General features: G+C 47.0%; 2 protein-coding genes across 4 annotated transcripts in view; one reads left to right on the top strand and one right to left on the bottom strand.

Annotated features, from left to right (window-relative positions):
- pam (peptidylglycine alpha-amidating monooxygenase) overlaps positions 1-1,309 on the bottom strand; it is a 45,414-nt gene extending 44,105 nt beyond the window's left edge. The window contains exon 1 of the mRNA XM_086187357.1: positions 656-1,309. The gene's annotated coding sequence lies outside the window, so the exon portion shown is untranslated. The remainder of the gene's footprint in view (positions 1-655) is intronic.
- Positions 658-19,073, top strand: LOC147244361 (early estrogen-induced gene 1 protein-like). 3 transcript variants are annotated; one of them, XM_086187362.1, is made up of 11 exons: positions 658-1,237; positions 6,790-6,910; positions 7,016-7,045; positions 9,977-10,093; positions 10,170-10,216; positions 10,299-10,459; positions 12,167-12,268; positions 15,037-15,253; positions 16,869-16,993; positions 17,079-17,148; positions 17,272-19,073. In XM_086187362.1, exons 1-11 carry the CDS (start codon positions 1,092-1,094, stop codon positions 17,315-17,317), a joined length of 1,182 nt encoding a protein of 393 aa, XP_086043488.1. In that variant the 5' UTR covers positions 658-1,091; the 3' UTR covers positions 17,318-19,073. The 3 variants fall into 3 exon arrangements, with proteins under 3 accessions (XP_086043488.1, XP_086043490.1, XP_086043487.1); XM_086187364.1 differs by having other exon boundaries at positions 659-1,237; positions 12,167-12,256; positions 16,866-16,993; XM_086187361.1 differs by having other exon boundaries at positions 659-1,237; positions 16,866-16,993.
- The last annotated feature ends 14 nt before the right edge of the window (positions 19,074-19,087 follow it).

Below are 19,087 nucleotides of genomic sequence, written 5' to 3'. Positions count from 1 at the left end.
ATGAAAAAAGTCTGTGTGAGTCGCAGTAACCTGAGTTTTATGAATGTTATTCCCATGTCCAGTCCGTTCTGGGAAGCTGGCACCACGTGATGTGGTGCATCTGAAGTCCAGGAAGATACAAACATACCAACATCATTTCTTACGACACCTGGGAAATCAAACCATTCCCTGGTCTACAGTTCTGGCAAACTTGAGATCATCCATCCATCTATTTTTTATAGGGTCACGGGGGGTGGAGCCTATCTCAGCTGACATTGGGTGAGAGGTGGGGTTCACCCTGGACAGGTCGCCAGTCTGTTGCTCGGCTATTGGGGACTCAGTATCTTCAAACTTCAAACATTTTTCCTGAAGAGGTGAACATTTGCAGTGTGATTTGGGAAAACTTGCACACCACAACACAACACAGCTGAAGCTGAACGAATCGGAGCCCAGAGGAGACGAGGGTTGAAAAAGCCGTTCATGGGAGACACTCAAATAATCAATTCATAATTACATAATCTTGAGTTTATAATTCCTCAGCAGCTGGGGCAGGTGAGAGAAACGCTTGGCATGGCTGATGGGACTTGTGGTCCGCTCAGGTCAACAGTATTGTTATGTCCTCACGGTCGTGTGACACGTTCATGACAAGCATGGGGGGGGTCAGGAGCGCACTCACCTGACTGTCAGACACTCCACCGAGTTGATTCCCTGCAGGGGTGGCACTCGTAGCACTGGACTTCCGCACATAAACCTGTGTTGGGACTTTGAAGACGGTTCCTCATCCCGCCTCCCTACGCGGATCCGCGCGTCCTGGAGGAACCCCGATGTCTGGAGCCCGGCACTCCGCCACTGGTCCTATTGACTCGAGTACGAGGTGCAACAGGTCGGTGGAGCGATGAACTGCACCGGAAGTTAGTATTAGAAAGTTAAGCGAGTCATCGAGCGGGTTCGGTGTTTGCGTGGCAGCTGCCTGGTCGGGAGAGACGAGCCGGCAGACGGCGGACACCACCGGTGTGCGAACACATGAATCCTGGAGGAAAGAGGCTCCTCATCGAAGCCACATCACGGGTCGTATTTCGTGGAGGTGCCCATCATAGCAGCAACCGCGGAGAATGTCGTTCTTGACGAAGAAGAAGAAGTTCAAGTTCCAAGTGGGCTTCACTCTGGAGGAGCTCGCCGCTGTGCCCTTCGTCAACGGACTGCTTTTCTGCAAGATCCGGCTGATGGATGGCGGAGACTTCGCCGTGTTGTCATCCAGGTAGTTGCACCTTTCACTTCCTGGTTGTTGGAGCCTCCATCGCGGCCAGGAAACTCGACTGCGGGGTGTTTTCTCAGTCAGGGTCGATCATCAGTTTGACAGATTTGCGAGACGCGACACTACACCCTTTACACACTTGCCCCCCCCCCTCCCCGGTCCCTGCTAGAGTTGTCTTGAAGTTAGCCAGGGACTAGAGGAGACAAGGTAGGCGGCTTGGTGTTATTTCACCTGATCTGGTCTCACATCTAGTCCCCCTGCTGAGCTCAGCTCGTGTCACTGTACATGTCCAGGTGCAGGACATGAAGGAATGTGACAGACATGTCAGCAGTGGTTTCTGTGTGTTTAGTAGTACACATGGGCATTAAAGGCATCAGGAGCACTTGGTGGTTGAGTATCTGGCTTTTACTGGACACTTGGTCTCACAGAGGATCCGAGTCTGCCGGTCTCCTGAGACACTTGAGTCAGACTCCTCCTGGTTGAGATCTGGGACTTGGGAACAATGTTCCCTCCTGCCAAGTGTGTCTTGTGGGTGACCATCAATGTTGCGCCAACTGTCAGAGGTCTTGGCCATAAAACATCATGGTGACCATCCTTCCATCCATTTTCTATACTGCTCATCCGTTCATCCGTTAAGGGTTGTTGGAGGGGGGGGGGGGGTTCCCAGTTCACGCTGGGCAAGAGGCAGGGTACATCCTGGATGGGTTGTCATGGCAACCAGCTGACGTAAACAACAACATTGCACAACACAAGAAGAGGAAAGTAATTCAAATGAATAAAGAATAAAGAGCAAACAAATGGAGAGAGAGAATTACAAAAAGGAAAAAGCTTCGACCATCAAGACTGGGGCTGTAGCTGCACCTTCATTCCTGTAACCCTCCGTCACATCACGCTATCATCGCTCAGAGCTGTGAGACCCAGGGCCCAGCAGGATGTCAGTGCTGGATCATGTGTTGCCATCAGCCATTGCTCATTAAACAGCAACTACAGCAGAGTTTTATACAAGCTTGGAGAATTTTCAACAACTACTAAATAAAACCAAACTAGAATTGAGTCCCGATGCCACTGAGTCTTGAAACCAGCTCTGTAGTGCTTTTCACATTTAACAACGGTGATAGATAATAAAGTGATAGCACTCAACAAGAACTCAGCGCAGAAATCAAACCAGAGATCTAAACTGGTCACCTTCAGGCCAAGCGTGTCCCCTTCTTCAGGTAGAGCCTCATGAAGGACAGGTGAGAGCCAGCTGAGGGGTGCTGCTCACCTGCTCCAGCTCGGCTGTCCTTGACGCTGCAGGACACCACCTGCTAGCCGGCTGTGTTGGGTTGTGCTACGGTTCGGCTAACGAAGTTGACTTGATGGACTCCTCATGCTGTGCCAATGTGTAGACCAAACGATGGCGCTATTGAGCTTTCTATACTTTTGGAAATACAAATACGCTCCTTGTCTCCAACACCCCCCCACTCCCAAATGTGAATGGAGCTGAAATCCCTCTTTAAAAAGAGGACTTAGGTTTAGTAAAACTTCTCCTGATCACGAAACTGCTGACATGTTGCACTCTGTCCTCCTTCCTCCCTCTGTCTTCACTCTGTCTTTCCTCTGTCCTCCCTCCTTCCTCCCTCTGTCTTCACTGTCTGTCCTCCCTCCTTCCTCCCTCTGTCCTCAACTTAGGTTGATGTGAAAACAATCAGGAAAGCATGTCAATAATGTCAAATGTCAAAAACATGTCAATAATAACATGAGATTAATAGAAACCTTACGACATGGCAACTGTGCCTTTTATGCATCCAGTGTTGTGCTAATTACACCAGCTTTATTGTAGAACCACTCTTGTATGCATTATTGTTTAAAGTATCTATGCGCTTTTATTACAGCAGGGGTCTCCTTTACAATGAGGGGTATCAACAAATCGCAGTTTTTGCATCAAATTGGAATTTTACCACAACAAACTAAATAAAAATCCCACAAATTCTGATGCAATTTTTAAGAGAAGCTACAGCAAAATCAAGTATTATGACTGCATCAGTCACCAAAGAGCACCATTAATTCTAGATTCAGTGTGACAACATAAGTGGGGCTGATATCTTTGCTAATGAATTATCACTAATGGGGGAGGGGCTCAGGCGTTGAGCCCCCAGGAGTGCTCCTCTGGTTGCTACAGGGATAATGAACAAGGTGTGACGTCAGCTGTGGATCTCGCAGAGCAACAGCGTGTTGGTGGGACACTCCGGTGGGTCAGAGCAGCAGCAGGCTCCTTCTCTTCATGCCAGAGTGGCTAGTTGGTGGTTTCTCTGTTCACTCACCCAACAGACACAAAATCATCGTTTGTGCTGGAGGTTGTAACCAGCAGTCATGATCAGCTGGACGTCCTGGCAGGACAGAGGCCAGCTTGTACAAAGGTGTGTTTGTCTCAGCAGGCCAGACTGTAAAAACAACAAGAAAGTTGCAGAACCTGTGTGGCTGGATTGTGGACGCCTGGTCCCCCTTCAGATAAGAGGAAGGACTGGAATCTCTTATCAGCTTCTGAGAGAAAACATCATGATGGACTCTGTTACAGGAGTACATACACACGTACATATACAGTATACACATGCATACAGCGCACACACACACACATATATATATATATATATATATATATATATATATATATGCATGTAAACGCATACATATATACACATACATGCATACATATATACACCTACACACATACATACATACACACACATACATGCACATATATGTATACATACATATAAACACATGCATATATATATATATATATACACACACACATACATATATACACCTACACACATACATACATACACACACATACATGCACATATATGTATACATACATATAAACACATGCATATATATATATATATATATATATATATATATATATATATATATATATATATATATATATATATATATATATATATATATATACACACACACACACACACACACATACATGTAAACACATACATACACTACCAGTCTAAAGTCTGGACTCACCGTCTCATCCCAAACCATCTGGATTGGGTTCAGGTCAGGTGACTGTGGAGGCCAGGTCGTGTGCTGCAGCCCTCCATCACTCTCTTTCTTGGACAAGTAGCCCTCACACAGCCTGGAGGTGTGTTTGAGGTCGTCGTCCCGTTGATGAATCAATGATGGTTCAACTAAACACAAACCAGATGGGATGGCGTGTCGCTGCAGGACTCTGTGGTAACCATGTTGGTCAGTGTTGCTTCAGTGTTGAATAAACCCCAACAGTGTCACCAGCAAAGCCCCCCCCCCCCACACACACACACACACACCATCACACCTCCTCCTCCATGCTTCACGGTGGGAACCATGCATGTAGAGACCATCCGTTCACCTTTGCAGCATCGCACAAAGACACGGCAGGTGGAACCAAAGATCTCAAATGTGGACTCATCAGAGCAAAGCCCAGGTGTCCTCTGGTCTGATGTCCCTTCCTTGAGTATCTTGGCCCAAACAAATCTCCTCTGCCTGTTGCTTTTCTTTAGCAGTGGTTTCTTAGCAGCTGTTTGATTACAAAGGTCTGATTGGCGCCGTCTCCTCTGAACGGTTGGTGTGGAGACGTGTCTGCTACGAGAACTCTGGGAGGCTTTTATCTGGACTCTGGTCTGAGGAGCTGTTAGCTTGTGATTCCTGAGGCTGCTGACTCAGGTGAACTCATCCTCAGCAGCAGAGGAGACTCTTGGTCTTGGCGGTCCTCATGTGAGCCAGTTTCATGGTAGCGCTTGATGGTTCTGTGACTGCACTTTGGGACCCATTCAAATTTATTTCAGATGTCAGCTGTGTAGCAACCTGACTTCTGCTCAGCACAACTGATGCCCCCCACCCCATTAAGAGGGTAGGAAGTTCCACAAATGAACCCTGACAAGGCGAACCTGAGAGGTCATGAAGCTCCCTGAGAGAAGGCCAAGGGTTTGCAGCGCTGGCAACAAAGCAAAGGGAGGCTCCTTTGGGGAATCTAGAACATAAACATGTTCACTTATTTAACAATTCTTTTCTCTACTAGATAATTCCAAATATCTTGATGGATATATTTGATGTCTTCAGTATGAATCTACAATGTAGAAAGTAGAACAAATAAAGAAAAAACATGAAATGAGAAGGTGTCCAGAGGATTGACTGGTAGTGTACATACTTGCATACAAGGTTTGCTCAAACACTGTTTTTGTTCAGTCTGCTAATTTGCCCTTTATCAGACAACAAAAATTGAGAGGTGTGTTTTTATCCTTCGCTGCGAGTCATGTGATGATCCTGTTAGGAGGGTTTAGTCTGGTAAACTTCGCCTTCATCAGGAGTGACATCAGGGTTTCCAGATCAATGCGGGATCTTCTGGTTGTTTGTGGAGCTGTAAATGTATTTCCTCACCTTCCTCTTTGGGTATTTACATGTCCCATTGCCGTGTCTGCTGCACTCTTTCATTTTGTCAAATGTTGAACACAAACTTGAGGTGCTATTTCTGAATCAGTTCTGGAAGTGTTGAAGTAAGAATAGCAAGTTGTGCAAAGAAGGCTTCAGCAGCTTGTTGATGATGGCATCGCCCGGCTCGGTGAGTGGGTGGTTAGTTCTCAGAAGGCTGTTCGAGGGCTTCCTGAGACCTTAGGTTGGATCCCAGGCGAGTGGCGGCTGGCTTGCCCAGAGCCAGGCGCACCCATGACGTTCTGACGAGGGCAGAGCAACCGGCTGAGTCAGCGTTGTGGAGGTGAAGTGCTGATAGCGTCGGCTCTCACGGAGGCGGCTGATAACATCATAGCTAAGTGTGTTTGGGCAAGAAAGTGACCTGTGTCAAGCAACTTGAGTTTGCTGATAACTCTGGTGGTTTCAGCTGGAATGATTTACGGCTGCCTCTGATACTGCTCGGCCTGTTTGTAGACCGAGGAGGGAGGGGCACGCTGGCTCGATCCCACGAGGCCTCATTTCACTGCGTTACCTCCCAAATTCCACAAATGGAGATAAAGGTTTTATTCCCCTCCAGGGAAGAAGCTCCACCCTGCTTCTCATCTCCTTAGGATGAATGTCTTCCATAAGAAAATGTTGCCAATGAAGGAAGTCACAGTCCACTTACACGATAAAGTCAAATCACCACGACAGTCAAAGTTAAACCAAGACACCCCCCCCCCCAAGCCAAGCCTACAGGTTGGAGAAAAATAAATAGAGACAAAAAATTAGGGTGAAAAAATACATGAAAGCAGATGTAGCCGTGAATATAGAATGAATAAATGAAAAAGTAATAATATTTGTTTTTCTATTTCTGTGCACCTGCATATTCAACTGATCTTTGACTTCATTCTACATTCCCTCAGTATTTTCTGTCTACATGTTGACTGATTTATTGATGTATGTTCGTCGACACGCCTTTATTTTACAGAGGCAAGGAACTTTACACATTGTACAACATTTGTTTTAAACTCTGTGTGTGTGTGTGTGTGTGTGTGTGTGTGTGTGTGTGTGTGTGTGTGTGTGTGTGTGTGTGTGTGTGTGTGTGTGTGTGAAAACGCATGCAGGAAGGAGGTGGAGCAGAACTGTGTTCGATGGGGAAAGAAGTTCTCTTTTGTGTGTAAAATGAGTGCTAATCCAGTCACTGGGGTGTTGGACCCCTGCATCTGTAGAGTATCTGTACGCAAGGTAAACCACACACACACACACACACACACACACACACACACACACACACACACACACAAACCAGTACATCAGGGATGCTCATGAGTCTATCTCTGATTGTTACAGGAGCTCAAAGGGGGAAAGGCCTTCTCAAAGGTGAGTGTGTGTGTGTGTGTGTGTGTGTGTGTGTGTGTGTGTGTGTGAGTGTGTGTGTGTAAGAGAGAGGGAGAGCCACACTAACAAATCACCATCATGATGTCGCTCCGTCAGCAGTATTTCAATCCGTTCATGCAGTTCCGTCACAGGTGAGTCTAAGTGTCAGCATCCAGGAGAGGGGGTGCCAAGAAGGGTTCTGACCTACTGATATTTAATGATTTAGCAAAGCAATGGAAATCTGTGCTAGTGGCGAATAATGATGAGGATAATAATGAGCCTGCTGCTGGCTGAGTGACTGAGTAGTGACTGTGTGAGTGACCAAGTAGGGAGCGAGTGAGTGAGTGGGGTCAGCAGGCTCCAGGAAGACAACCACAGAGCCTCTCAACAAGCTCGCCACCCCCCAGGAGGAGTTGGACGCCTGGTGATGAGGCCCTGATGAGGGAGAACGTTAGTTTCAAGTGTCATTGTTATATTTTGTTCTCCTTTTTTTTGATTATCTATGGTGTGTATGTTCCTCTTTTGTTGTACAGGTTTATTTTGTTCATGTCATTTTTATTTTCACCGGGAAACGAGTGTTCCCTCAAGCACATCTGGATATTGCCGTCCTGTAGACGGGATGGGGAGAAGAGTGTGTCGTGCAGGAGTGGGTGTGATGTCTATAGAACCACTTATTTTGAAAACTTACCAGAGAACCATTTAAAATGGGTTCTTTCTTGAACGAGTTGGATCTACAAAGGACTCCAAATTGGTTCCTGAAAGAACCTATTTTTGCTTAAGTTGAACCATTTAATGTTGGTTCTTTGAGGAACCAGTGTTGTTTTTGGCAGGCATTTTAGATTTAGTTTTAGTCTCAGTCTTTTGGACTAAATACTTTTAGTCACATTTTTGTCATTTCTATCCTTGATCTCACTCAAAGGTTTTAGTCAAATATCAAAGATACCTATAAATAAAAAGACGTGTGTATGGACTTAATAGATACACTACAGTGTTAGAATGAAGCACTGAAACTGATCCACCTTCAAAGGTGAGTTTTTCCCCTTTTTCTTTCTCTATCTTTTACTTTTATTCTTTTGTTGCAGATGCAGACAACACACTGGCACACAATAGGAGTATTGTATCACAATAAAATAGGACTAATCAAAGTAAAAGCACACTTGACTTCCATGTGAACGACCTCATGTCCTCTTCAGCTGCTGTTGTTGGTTAAAGCATCCAGGTGTGTTGCTTAGACAGGGAACAGCAGCAGGTCTGAGGACTCCCGTGTTTCCCTGTCCCACAAACAAGGGTCAAAGCATTTCACCTGCCCCCCGTCCACAAATGGACATGTTTTATTCATAACAACATTAGCAGGGCCCCTGGCAGCCCCGTTCATTCTAGCTTTAGCATGTAGCACTAGGAAGCGCTCTCTGCACCACGGGGAAGTGGAACCACCACCACCACCACCACCACCACCAAACTTTAGGCTTCATACAAAACAGAAACTTTATCACAGGGCTGGCCTAACATGGACTAAAGCTATGCTTTAATCATCCCTCTTTTTACGACCACCCGACACCGCTGCTGCTGCCATGGTGTGTGTCTCGTCCGCTGCAGACAGGCCCAGACTGTCTGTGTGTGTGCATGTGTGTGCGCGAGAGAGAGGCTTTTAGTGCGTGTGTACTGATGATAGGGGCGTGGCCATTAGGACCAACAGCCACAGCTGGCTCCGTTCTGATGTTTGAGCTCTTGATTGACATTGCACGCATGTTATACTTGGCGGGAAAAAAACCCGCATGTTTTGAAACTTTGATCGTCCACCGACTAACAATTTAGTCTCGTCTCGTTCTCGTCAGACGAAAATGAATACACTTTCGTCACATTTTAGTCTTTACAGGGCGATGGTGACGTTCGTCTCATTTTCGTCAAGGAAAAAAGGGTCTGACGTCGTTGTTTTCATCCAGCGTGACGAAAACAACGACGTGAGAAACCTTTTGGCATCTTTAAATAACCTCTTGCTATAGAGGTTCTCTTTTGGACTCAAAATGGTTGTCTTTTCGCATCTCTCAGAAGGTTCCATTTAGGGCCTTTATTTTTCTATGTGCAGTTTCCCATTAATCAGCAATATGGGATTTAAAAATTTGCTGTCAAAGGAATTGTCCTTGGGTGGCACGGTGGAGCAGTGGTCAGCACTGTCTCCTCACAGCAAGAAGGTTCCAGGTTCCAGTCCTGGCTCCATCACAGGATCTTTCTGTGTGAGTCTCCATGTTCTCCCTGTTCCTGTGTGGGTTCTCTCTGGTACTCCAGCTTCCTCCACAGTCCAAAGACATCAAGAGGGGACGAGGCTGATTGATACTCTAAATTGACTGTAGGTGTGACTGTGAGTGTGAATGGTTGTCTGTCTCTATGTGTTGGTCCTGTGATGGACTGGTGACCTGTCCAGGGTGAACCCTGCCTCTCACCTGGAGGCTGCTGGGACAGGCTCCACCCCTCACAGCCCTTAACAGGATAAGAGGTAGAAGATGGATGGATGGATGGAGTTGTCCTGGAATGTTTGGTCTTCAGATTTAACTATAACCTTCTTGATATAACAGACATGCTTGTTCAGCATCAGATTGCCTTTATAAATTCCATGTTTCATGTTCCAGACTGTTAGTGGAATGTGAGGGTCCATGTAAACGCAGCTCAAGAGGATTTAGTTTTGAATCCAAGCTGCGACTGAAAATCTACCCAGAATTTATGTGGACAAATGTCAGAAACCATCAACACTCATTCATGATGTCGGAGCAGCACTGAAGAAGGATGCCAACAGAGGTTATTGTCGTCTGCATGAGGTTTCAGACAGGCTGGGAACATCAGGATAGAGACTTGAGATCTGCATTCCTGCTACATCCAGGTCTGAGTTACTCCCAGTTTGGAATGAGGTTCTCTTGTTGTCTGTCTGTCTGTCTCTAGCTAGGCTTTGTAGATCTCAACATTGCAGAGTTTGCTGGTTCCGGTTCCACAGTTCGCTGCTGCATCCTGGAGGGATACGACACAAAAAACACTCGGCAGGACAACTCCGTTCTCAAGGCAGGATGAACACACGCTGTCTGTTTCTGTCCAGAACAACACTTTAGCTTAGTAACTCTCTAAAACGCTTTCATAGGTAACAATCGGGATGACGCTTCTGTCTGGGGATCCCTGCTTCAAAACGTAAGTTCCTACTGACAGAAGTGTGGCTGTGGTTAACTGATCCAACATGCGACATGTTATACGATTGTGGTTTTACCATCAGGCCTCCCAGTACTGCCAAGTCTGTCTCTGTTGGGGACGAGGACCCCACCCTGCAGCTGGACTGTAAGGGTGACAGCACGGAAGACAGAGTACAGCCACTAGGGGGCGTCACGGATGGACTTCATGCCATCAAACACAGACAGTCATCAGTTCGTAGCTCAGGTAACTGCTCAGCATCGCTTGTATGTTAGGTATGGGCCTGACTATCACATTTTCAAAAATATAAAATAAAGAAATATTTGAATATGAACAATTCTATTTGAATACATTATTATAATACATAAAATAGTCTACCTTGCAAGGGTATGCAAGGCTTTGGGCCTGTATCAGCCTGTAACACCTCAGCAGCTCTCACGAGATTACAGTCCTGTTCTTCTGACACAGGACGTGTGTCTGCTGCATGGCACCACAGTTGGTGGATCTAATCATGGCCATTCTAATCAAGGATTTGGCTTCCATCAGAAGCGCTGCAGCACGTCAGGCACGTCCCAGAAGCAACTCAGGAATAGCAATATGTGGCTGCTCAGAGTAGATTGAGCCACACAGGAAGTCAGCACAGGAACAGAATAATGAACTTGGTCAATTTTCAAAATAAAACCCCACGCGTAAACTCCTTATCACAAAAACAAAGAGATGAAGACATGATGTGACCACGAACTTTGCATGCACTTGATAGAAAAACCTAAACAATGAGACAATAACCCAATCGGCAAAATCTGAGCGAGTTAACAAAGTCAGGCAGGCAAAGTGCACTGGTGGACACTGCAGCTGTGTGGAGGATGGATGACACACCTGGTGTAAATTTGGGGTTAAGCAGGTTTTCCAGCCAACTGCCATTAAATTTCATAGAAGAAAATAGAGCTGGGTGTCGAGTGCACGGGAGAAAAACAAGCAGAAAAAGTGTCCCGAGTGCTCGTAATGGTGGCAAAGAAGAGTTTAGAGTAAGAATGGACTAGAGAGAGATTTGCACTCTGTGGACAATTGTTTTGCTTTCCCCATGACTCAGAGTCCAGAAACGTCAGTGCAGCACTGGATGAAAGATGCTAGGGTCTGTCAGGAGCCCACAAACTCACAGACCTTTTTCACACACACACACACACACACACACACACGAGCAGCTCACAGGTGAGGTTGGTTACCTTATGGAGCCATTCAAACCCGTGTCAACTTGTGCGCGTGTTATCAGGCCAAAATCACCAGGATGTGTAAACTTCTGATCAGGGTCACTTGAAGGAGTTGCCGTTGTCGTTATGATTTAAGAAGATTAAACACAGTTGTTTGACAGTGTATGTAAACTTCTGAGCACAACTATAAACATCTTATTTTCTCTATCCATCGGGTCTTTGTTTCTGCGTCTCTGTGTCCTCTTGGTCACCATTATTAGCCTTTAGCTTCCCACTGAGGACATGGACACAAATCGACACAAAGGCACATCTATTTCAAACAAGTAGAGTTTCATTTAGTGAAGAAATTTCCTGAAACAACTTCAACTGCTTTTGTTCAAAAACAGCCTTCGGTCGTCTGTATGGACCGCTAGGGCCGGGCCGAGGGTGTTGATCGTGTCCTGTGTATCCTGCATTTGTCCTTAATCAAATGTGTATTTGAGTAAAAATTAAAAACATAATAGCCACTGAACTCAGCAAATCTAACAAACCTTATCAGGACCTCCAGTCCTCAAGGGGACCAAAGACAGACGTCATGCGGCACAACAGAATTTCTTAGTGCCTGGTTGAAGTTAGAGTTAAGTTAGGTTAGGGTCTGGCATCAATTGGTTAAGATCAGGATTAGGGTTGGGTCCTAATGTGTGTGTGTGTGTGTGTGTGTGTGTGTGTGTGTCTGTGTGTGTGTGTGTGTGTGTGTCTTGTGCAGGCCTGCCTGAGGAGGGTGACAGTGTCTGCACCCCAGATGACGTCTTCCACTCAGGTCACTTCCGTAGCTCCAGCTACGCCAGCCAGCACAGTAAGATATCAGGTCAGAGAGATCTCCTCCCTCAAGGAGTTGATGCCTCTGAGATTTATGACCTGCTGCTGCAAACAAGGCTTGATCAGTGAGCTCCAACATTCCCGATGTGGATCGATTTTTAAATTCTGTTTTAAAGATGAGATATTGGCCAGGAATGAACATCTGAGTAAAGAAAGAAAAGCTACCGATTAAATCCAGGAAAGACGAGACACGGAAAGAAAAAGGGTTTGTCTAAATGAAATGAAAATAAAAATGAGTGAAGTGTGATGTGGTCAGGGAAGCCGTCTGACTGAAGAAAGAACTTTTTATGGGATATGCTACTCAGCAGGACTCCAGAGGCTGTTGAAAGGTACTGACAGGTCCAGGGGAGATTTACCTTGGCTGTGACAGAGGAAAAGCAGTGGGTGAGGGAGGAATCTGGAGAAACACCACTCAACAAACTGCTGCAGGGCAGGTCCATGGTGCTGGGTGGAGCCGGACAGGAGGGACAGGAGGACTGTGTCGTCAGCAGACTTCACCAGATGACAATCAGGTTGTGAGGTCCTGCACTCATCGGTGTAGAGGATGAAGAGCAGGGGTGAGAGCATGCAGCCCTGTGGAGAGCCTGTAGAGGTGTTAAGGAGGTCAGACAGGTTGTTGTTGATCTGGACTCTCTGTGGTCTGTGGGTGAGGAAGTCCAGGATCCAGAGAATGAGCTGGTTGTCCTGGTTAGGTGGAGCCTCTCTGCCAGGATGTGTGGCTGCAGGCTGTTAAAAGCAGAGGAGAAGTCTGCAAACAGAAGCGTGGCCGAGGTGTTGGGAAGCTCCAAGTGTTTGTGGACGGTGTCGATGATGAAGGCTTTGGCGTCGCTGATGCCTCTGAATTGTAGGGGCTCGAGCTGTGAGCCTGTCCAAGAGAGGATGAGCTGTCTAACAACCCTCTCCATGGCTTTCATCACGTGGGAGGTGAGGGCCACTGGGCCGAGGTCGTTAGGGGCCTTGAGGGGCAGCGCCTCGAGACTGAAGTTCATGTTTGACTTGTATGAAATAATAAACCAAATCCATTCGCTGTTTGACAAGCAAAATCCTTGTCAAATAAAGTGAGGTAAACGTGTGTATGTGAACCTGCACACACGTCGAGCTCAGGTAGCCGGCGACCTTGTGAACGTGTATGTAAAGCTGCATTGTAACGGAGCGTCTCATGGATATCTCTGCTGTCTCCAGTTGATAAACTGTGCAGTCCTGCGGCCCACAGGTGGAAAACTGAAAGTTTTTCGCGGCCCTCTAGGTGGCGCTGGCAGCCCAAGTCTTTGGTTAGGAATCACTGCTCTATAGCACTGTTGCTGAGCCATAAGGCAGAGCTCCCAGTCTATCAGTCGGTCGTTGCTCCAACTCTCACCTGTTGTCATGAATACGGGTCATGACCGTAAGAACTAGATTGCAAGAACAAGTGGCAGACATCGTGTCCTCAGAAGGGTGGCTGGTGTCTCTCTTAGGGATAAGGAGAGAAGTTTGGCATTCTTGAGGGAATTGGTGAGTCACAGCTCCTTTGCATTGACTGGGGCCGGTTGAAGTGGTTCAGACATCCAGAGCAGTGACAGACAGACTCCAAGTAGTGCTTGGAAGTATCATACTCACCAACCTGAGCCACCGTGTCTTGGACAGAACGATCATGGACATTTTTCTGATGTTTTGTGTAACTGTTACAACGTGTTGTTGTCTCGGATCAGGAGAAAGCCTCTGACAGAGCAGATCAATCTCACTTGCTTTCTGCACTGAAGGATATTGGCTTCAGTGATGGGTTTGTGTCTTGGCCTGATTTACTGAATCATAGTGCACAGTGTTTGGTAAAAATGGGGGCAGGGCTGAGTCGGCCAGTCCCTGGGCGTGAGGGACAAAACAAGGCTGTACAGTTACAGAGCCTCTATTAATCGGTTTAGGGGACCGACTCAGCGGGCTCTCATGGCCCAGGTCTGCCCGCTGGAGCATCCACTAAGACTTTCTGCTCATGCAGATGATTTAAGTATTTTCGTGTCCCGTCAGGGGGATCTTCAGAGAAAGCAACATCTGCACGGGTGAACTGGGCAAAGAGCAAGGCTTTGTGGTTGGGTCTGCTGAGGGGTCAGGAGTGCACAGACTGCCTGGAGGACTTAGTTTGGGAAAGAGGGGCTGAAAGTGTTTGCACTTTTTCTGGGTACTGAGGGTTTCAAATCAAACAGCTGGGAGGAAGCTAAGGAGGAAGTGTGTGTGCAAGATTGTCTAAAAAGAACTGGCTGCCACCCAGGTTGTTGTATGGGGGCGAATTTGGTTTGTCAATAACTTGGTTGCCTCGACTCTCTGGCACCGACTCATCACTTTGGCACCACCAAGGGGCCTAATAGAGGACATCCAGAGGGCCAACCTTGACTTTTTCTGGTCTTAAAAACACTGGATCTGGATCTGACCTCGATACTCTTCCTGATGCTGTCTGAAGAACTGGATTTTATGGGTCTTACCTCTGTTTACAGGTACCGGTTCTTGAAGGACTGGGGAAGGCTAGACTGAAGGTAGAACATGCCTATTATAAGATGAGGGACAAATGGATGCTGGATTTTAGTTGTGTGCGGGCTGTTCAGGGGCTGTGTTCTGGGACGTGGAGCGAATTGTTAATGTTTGATTTGATATTTGTTGCTTGTTTCTAAATGTGCTTTTGTGCCTGAGTTTATTCTAATATGGCAGTGCTGCAGGTTCTTCTAGCCACGGTTTAAAAAAGGGACTTTGAAAGCAAAACCTCTCCTCTCTTGGTTTTCTCTCCGCTAGGCTACAGCACTGGTCACTCTCGCTCCTCCAGCCTTACTGACCTCCACCACCATCGGAGTGCCTCCTCCAGCAGCAGCAGCACTTCATGTGGGTTTGCCCACCCTGCTCAGCTGACCCCCTCCACCCCCATACAGCTGAACCGACAAGCAACTCCTACAAAACCAGAGAGACCTCCTCCCCCCTCTGCAGCAGCCCTCAAGTCCAACAGAGCATCCAGGTAATTTCACTTGCCGTTGCTCCTAACGCGATACTGTCAGGGTGTCATGTGTGTCTGGGCATCAGTCAGGAATCCAGCCCCCTCTGAGAGAGGAGCAGTGGATTTGGGGCATGCAGACGCTTTCTTGTCTTCGACAAACAAGAGCCAGTGGTGAAGGATGACCCTCCCAGGTGATGTGAGGTGAAGCTGTCAGTAGAAGAGCTCCCCCCCCCCAGAAGCAGCCTTAGAAGCTTCCATTGAAACACTAAAGAGTCCGATGTCATTCTGACTTTCGAATGGTAAACAGTGTTGAAGTCAACACACAGGTGAACATCAGTCAGTGTGACGCAGAGTTGAAGCGACTGACTAGTGAGCTTAAAGTGACGTTTCCACCAGAAAAGTGTCGGCCATTAATGACTCATGTCGGTGACTCAAGAATTCAGAAACACCAGCCACGTGCTTGCTACACACCCACTGCAACAACAGCACAACTACACGAACATCAAAAACTCCCATCCAGAATAATCCACATCTTCTCTATCAAGCTGCATGCTCAGTAATTCTCAAATACTTTGGTTTCAGGTGAAAACAGCTGGACTGAAACAGCCCCCCCACACACACACATGCACACACACACTCCACACACATAAAAGAATGAAGCTCGTGTGTTTGGAAGACGACCAGCAGCAGCAGTGAAGGGGTTAATCTGAGGCGTATTCCTACATCTTTTCCTGTCGTGCCACAGTGGTGACTTGAATTTGTCGTAGCTACGATGTCAGGTTGGTTTCTTGAACGAATTTTTTGAACATCCCGTACTGCTGAAACACCTTGGTACCGTCGTGTTTGGGCACCAGCCAACGTGATCTGGCCTCCTGTGATGGCTTCAGCCTTCACTAAAGGAAGTTACGAAACGTGTGTTTTCTGATTTGTTTAACATTGGACAGCTGTCGTAGTGGGCGGGCCCTCCACAAGCCCACTCCTGCACGGAACAGGCCCAAAGGTTTGGCATGTGTCTGGCAGGGTTTATAGCCTTAGGGTCAACGGCCATGAGCACGTACGCAACGTTATCGGCACGTGATCCGCAGGTCGTCTTTTTTTAACATACTAGTATTGGTATGGTGCTCGAGTCTCTTCCTTTTCACTTTTTTGTGTTTTTTGGGTATGAGGATACAATGAGGTAATATATGATTCATAGGATTTGTTAGAAATAAAGAAACGTGTACAAGAATGTATGAAAGCGTGTGAAAAGTGTCGTTCTATGAACCTGTTTCTGTACAGATGATGTCAACAAGCGTACATATCGGTTATCGGCCACATCAGTTCTGAAATTGTGGCATCAGCAAAGAATCAAATGTCCCACATCCCCAGACGGATGTGTGGGAGTCCTGAGGGACGTGTTCCACACCTGCCACATGATGGGTCGTTTGGGTTCTCCAGAGCATGAGTTAACAGGTTTGCTTGATCACAACAAATTGGAGGCACATGGAAACCCACACCCAGTCTCCAAAGATCTCTGGGGATGAAAGCTCAGGACCCCAGCGGGCCCTTGTGATACTGGCTGCTTCAGAGGGAAGTGCAGCAGCTTGATGCAGAGCTCAGTGTGAACCCTGTCCGCTGCGTTGGTGTCACCCAGCAGCAGACGGAAGAAGGACGGCGTGGAGAGGCAGCCCAGCTGTGTGGACGACACCCGCATCGATGCTGACGACGTCGTGGAGAAGATTATTCAGAGTCAGAATTTTTCTGACAGCAGCAACAATGAAGGTAGGACAGAGTTTCCAGATGATTGTGGAGCGTTGAGCCTCTCAGAAGTTCCTTCCCTCATCTTCCTCGTTCTTTTCTCCTTCAGACAGCAACTTGCAGCTGTTTGTCAGTAAAGACGGGACCACGGCCCTCGGGGGGACGCTGCTCACCAACAGGTGCTCTGTTGTTTCTCACAAGCCTCCCACTGCTGCGGATGGCAGCGACGTGATGGTGTGTGTCTGTGTGTGTGTGTGTGTGTGTGTGTGTGTGTGTGTGTGTGTGTGCGTCTGTGTTCACAGAGGGACCTCCGGCGATTTTGAAGCGGTGGTCATCGACACCCACTGAGAGATCAGGAGCACAATCGTTCCTTGACCTGTGATTCTTGGCAGCTGTGTGAGCAGGCCTGAACAACCCACGGCTTGAGGGAGGACTACTGAGACATCCTGAGTGGAACAGCTGATCACCGTATCGTCTCCTCGGGTTCAGCAGGCCCTGGTTTCACCTCATGTGGAGAGAGAACCAGAACTTCATTTGAAAGTATTCCAAATTGTTTCCAGGGAAGATGTTACTGTGGAACATCTGCAGGAATGTGGCATCCATGCTCAAATATGACCTCATTTCTATGTCCGACATCGTAACCAGTTTGACCTTTGACACTGATGCCATGAACATTTGTCCCTGAGACAACTCAACACCTCCAGCCAGTGTCAGTCAGGTGCAAAGTAGCCACTCAAGGATGAGGAGCATCAGGTCCTCAAGAACCTCCATTTCTTCATGTGGAACTTCATGTTCTCAGAAACATGAATTCATCTCCACAGACGGATGAAGCCACCCTCAGAATAGATCGGCCCTGACTGCAAACGTTATGAACACAATCAGACTTAGTTGTTTAATATTTAGTCATTATCTAAATATCGATTTATTGATTAAATAGTCACAGCTGTAGAATAAACATTCACTGCAGTTGTGACTCAGTTATGAGCTCTAGTGCCCAGGTTCTCCTGAGTGTTTACAGCAAGCCAGACATCCCCGCGAAGGCGGACATTTCCCCCTAAATATTGTCTGAACATTGGAACATCACAATTCTGGATGAATTCAAGAGCAGGAAATGTGCTTCATGTTTGGCCTGAAGGCTTCAGGACAGCAAACGTCCACAGGGACTCACGGATGGACCGGATCTCACAGTCTCACAACAGAATCGCACAAATGACTGATGGAAGGAAATAATGGCGTGATGAAGACGCGTCCCCCCCGGATCAGCCGGCAAACGCAAGAATGTACCAGGTTTCTTTCTCTTTCCTGACGTCTGAACAAATGTAACAGCTGGTTTTCTCTCCCATTCCCACGTGTGTGCATCATGAATATGATGGCTGAGTCACACAGCTGGTGAACAGGACCTGGTCAGCTGACCGGGATCGAGGTCGCTGCAGAGGCATCACTGTATATTTATTCTCTTGACTGCTCTGCACGCATGTACGTCCTGATGAGGATGATTAGAAATCACTGGCAGGAGGGGGAGAATCAGTGTTCCTCTTCTTTCTTTTTTTAACGTCTTTATTCCTTCGCGCTGCATTTAAACCAGTAAAGTTCTGGTTAGAGACCTGAATCTGCTGAGGCCTGTGTTCACATGGCTGGCCGTGTGGACCTGGTCTGAGGACTACTTGGGGATCCCTGTCCCTCCCAAAGGTCCCCAATGCCAAAGTAAAGAAAATACAGCCTTTTTTCACACATTTGATTTCATCTCACACACACACGCACACACATCATGACAGACCTGCTGGCGGTACAGACTTGTACACTTGATGTCAAAGCTCATCTGTGACTTATAAACGCTGGAGTGTTTTTCTGTGGGTGGTTTTAGGATCTTCCATGGTTGATTACATCGGTCTTGATTTCATGTGTGATGTTTGCAGTCCAGCTGTAGACAATGGGCTTCTACACTGGAGCTACGTGGAATTCTTTGATGTAAATTAATGCTAATTGTGTTCAACATTTAACCTGGGGATGGAAAATGTGTGTGTAGATCCAAATCCAACACGTGTTCTATTGAAACCTGTCGTCTGTGTTTTGGTTTGTGTAAACATGCACATCAAATTAAAGAGCTAAGACTTTTCA

Source organism: Aulostomus chinensis, chromosome 19 (genome assembly GCF_037954235.1).
Source record: "Aulostomus chinensis isolate RoL2024-O1b breed Wild chromosome 19, RoL_Achi_v1.0, whole genome shotgun sequence".
NCBI classification, from domain to species: Eukaryota; Metazoa; Chordata; class Actinopteri; order Syngnathiformes; family Aulostomidae; genus Aulostomus; species Aulostomus chinensis.
This window is presented reverse-complemented; position numbering and strand designations above follow the sequence as displayed.